General features: G+C 48.5%; 1 protein-coding gene across 1 annotated transcript in view; it reads right to left on the bottom strand.

The window, feature by feature from the left end:
- The window catches only part of LOC106818924 (DNA replication licensing factor mcm2-like), a gene marked incomplete at its 3' end in the record, with an annotated part of 17,067 nt that overhangs the window by 10,483 nt on the left and 4,400 nt on the right, over window positions 1-2,184 (bottom strand). The window contains 2 exon segments of the mRNA XM_014823592.1: window positions 766-904; window positions 1,555-1,762. Coding sequence (XP_014679078.1) covers window positions 766-904; window positions 1,555-1,762 — 347 coding nt within the window.

Raw genomic sequence — 2,184 nt, 5'->3', positions numbered from 1 at the left:
ACGGGAGACAGAAGAGAGCACGATGAGAGTGAGAGAGAGAGAGAGGGAGGGATGGAGGGAGGAGAGAGGAGAGACGAGAGAGAGAGAGACGAGTGGAAGGGCGAGAGGGAGAGAGAGAGAGGAGAGAGAGAGAGAGAGAGAGAGAGAGGGACTATCTACTTACTATCTGTCTATATGTACTATATGTATATCTGTCTATATCTACTATATCTACTATCTTGCGTACGGTACAGTTTACACTTATCTTATGAGTCTGTATCTATCTGTCTGTCCACCTGACTCATCTCTGGTCTATCTGTCTGTCTATTGGTACACACACATGTATTTATGTATGCACATAAGTGAAATCAATGAATAATAATGTATTTAAAACGAACATAGGGCCTAATAAAAATATTGTTTGTTTGCCCTCACCCGACCGACCCGCCTAAAAGGGGCCCCACCCGACTCAAAAAAAAATTTGTTTCATACAAATTGTATCACTGTGCATTATATAAATCTGTAAGCAATACATTATAATGTACCAAGCAAAACAAACATTCAACATAAAAGGTATCTCCACACAAGCATACCCGAGCATGTATAGACACCATGCTGAATTTGTAAAGGCCGATTCAAAAAGAAAAAGCCTACCTACCTACCCAAACTTTTCAGCCTGGGTCGGGTGAGGGCAAACAAAGATTTTTTTAATTGTGGCCTGAATAATAATGAATATAAAACGAATATAATGAATCGCATGCCACCGCTGTGAATCACACGCTGTACTCACAATCTCGTCACCAGGTTTACACGAGTCCACCAGGTCGCCTAGCAACACGGCGTCTTTCGACCTCGGCAGACGACCCGGCGCGACCTTGCCTGGGCTCTCCTGTATCGTGATTCGCTGGTAGTTCTCATAGATCGTCTGCAAGCGCAACAACGACGCAGCACGTAAACATAAGAAATGCGCGAAACGACGCGTGAAAGTAACGTTGATCAAGGTTTCCCCTCCGTGTGTATCGCACGCAGTACACGCAAAGATCGTTTACGTTTTTTTTCGTAATCGTTTAGCAAACGATGTCCCGCACTAGACCTCATAACCCTTGCGGTTTTGCCACAAAGGCAGCAATTAATATAACCTTCAAGCTTCAGTTTTACTGAAGAAAGGATAAACGAGTGACAGTAACTTCATTTTATAGTAAAACAAGTAATTAATCGATTAGCAGTTTTAGCACGAGTTCCAATTCTCGCTCTAGCCGTCTTTATCAAGCCGAAAGTCTTTGTCAAGTTGCTTGCAATGGTCGCCAGAGGGCAGCACAACCGAAACCGCCGCTAACGGGTTAATTATTTGAATTTATCACAAGACGAAATCACTTTCGATAGTCCGACGCACTCCACGAGAAAACAAGAGAGCATTCAGATGAACTCCACAAGGAAACAAGCGCGCGCTCGGACGCACTCCACAAGAGCAACAAGCGCACGTTCCGATTCGCACCGCAACAGAAGCAAGCGTGCATTCGGACGTGCTCCGCAACAGAAACAAGCGCGCGTTCCGACGCGAGCACGCGCACCCACCTGCTCCATGTTGACTTCGAAGGGTCCCTTCGACTGGCACTCGGGGCACGACCCCGGCTTCACCTCCTGGTTCTGTCCCTGGTAGAAGGGCCCCAGCACGAAGCTACAGCGGTTGCAGTCATACTTGATCATGCTCAGCTGCGGCAGCACGCCTGTCGACGTTGTCACGACGCCGCTCGTCCGGATCAGCTGGTTCAGGTGCAGCTGCCTGTAACCACGGCAACAACGCAGACGATGAGATGATGGCAACGACGACCCGAAGGCAGTAAACGATGATGGAAGCGACGACGACGACGACGACGATGCGGAGGAAGACGACGCGGAGGAAGACGATGCGGAGGAAGACGATGCGGAGGAAGACGACGCGGAAGCAGTTAAACGAAGATGCAAGCAGTAACGACGTGCATGACGACGGTGCAGTTGGGAGACCGACCCGCAATGAGCGCTGTTATTTAGTAAAGTTATTAGGTTGCCTCGATATTTTACCTTATTATTGAGTGTGTGTCCTCACGTGCCTCTCTCACGTATTTCTGCCAGCACGTCCCCGGCAATCCCGCCACACCACCTACCTGAGTGAGAATAGGTCCCCTACTGCCGGCGCCACCTACCCGAGTGAGAATAGGTCCCCTA

The sequence above is a fragment of the Priapulus caudatus genome, unplaced genomic scaffold (assembly GCF_000485595.1).
Source record: "Priapulus caudatus unplaced genomic scaffold, Priapulus_caudatus-5.0.1 Scaffold2655, whole genome shotgun sequence".
NCBI lineage: Eukaryota > Metazoa > Priapulida > Priapulimorpha > Priapulimorphida > Priapulidae > Priapulus > Priapulus caudatus.
This window is presented reverse-complemented; position numbering and strand designations above follow the sequence as displayed.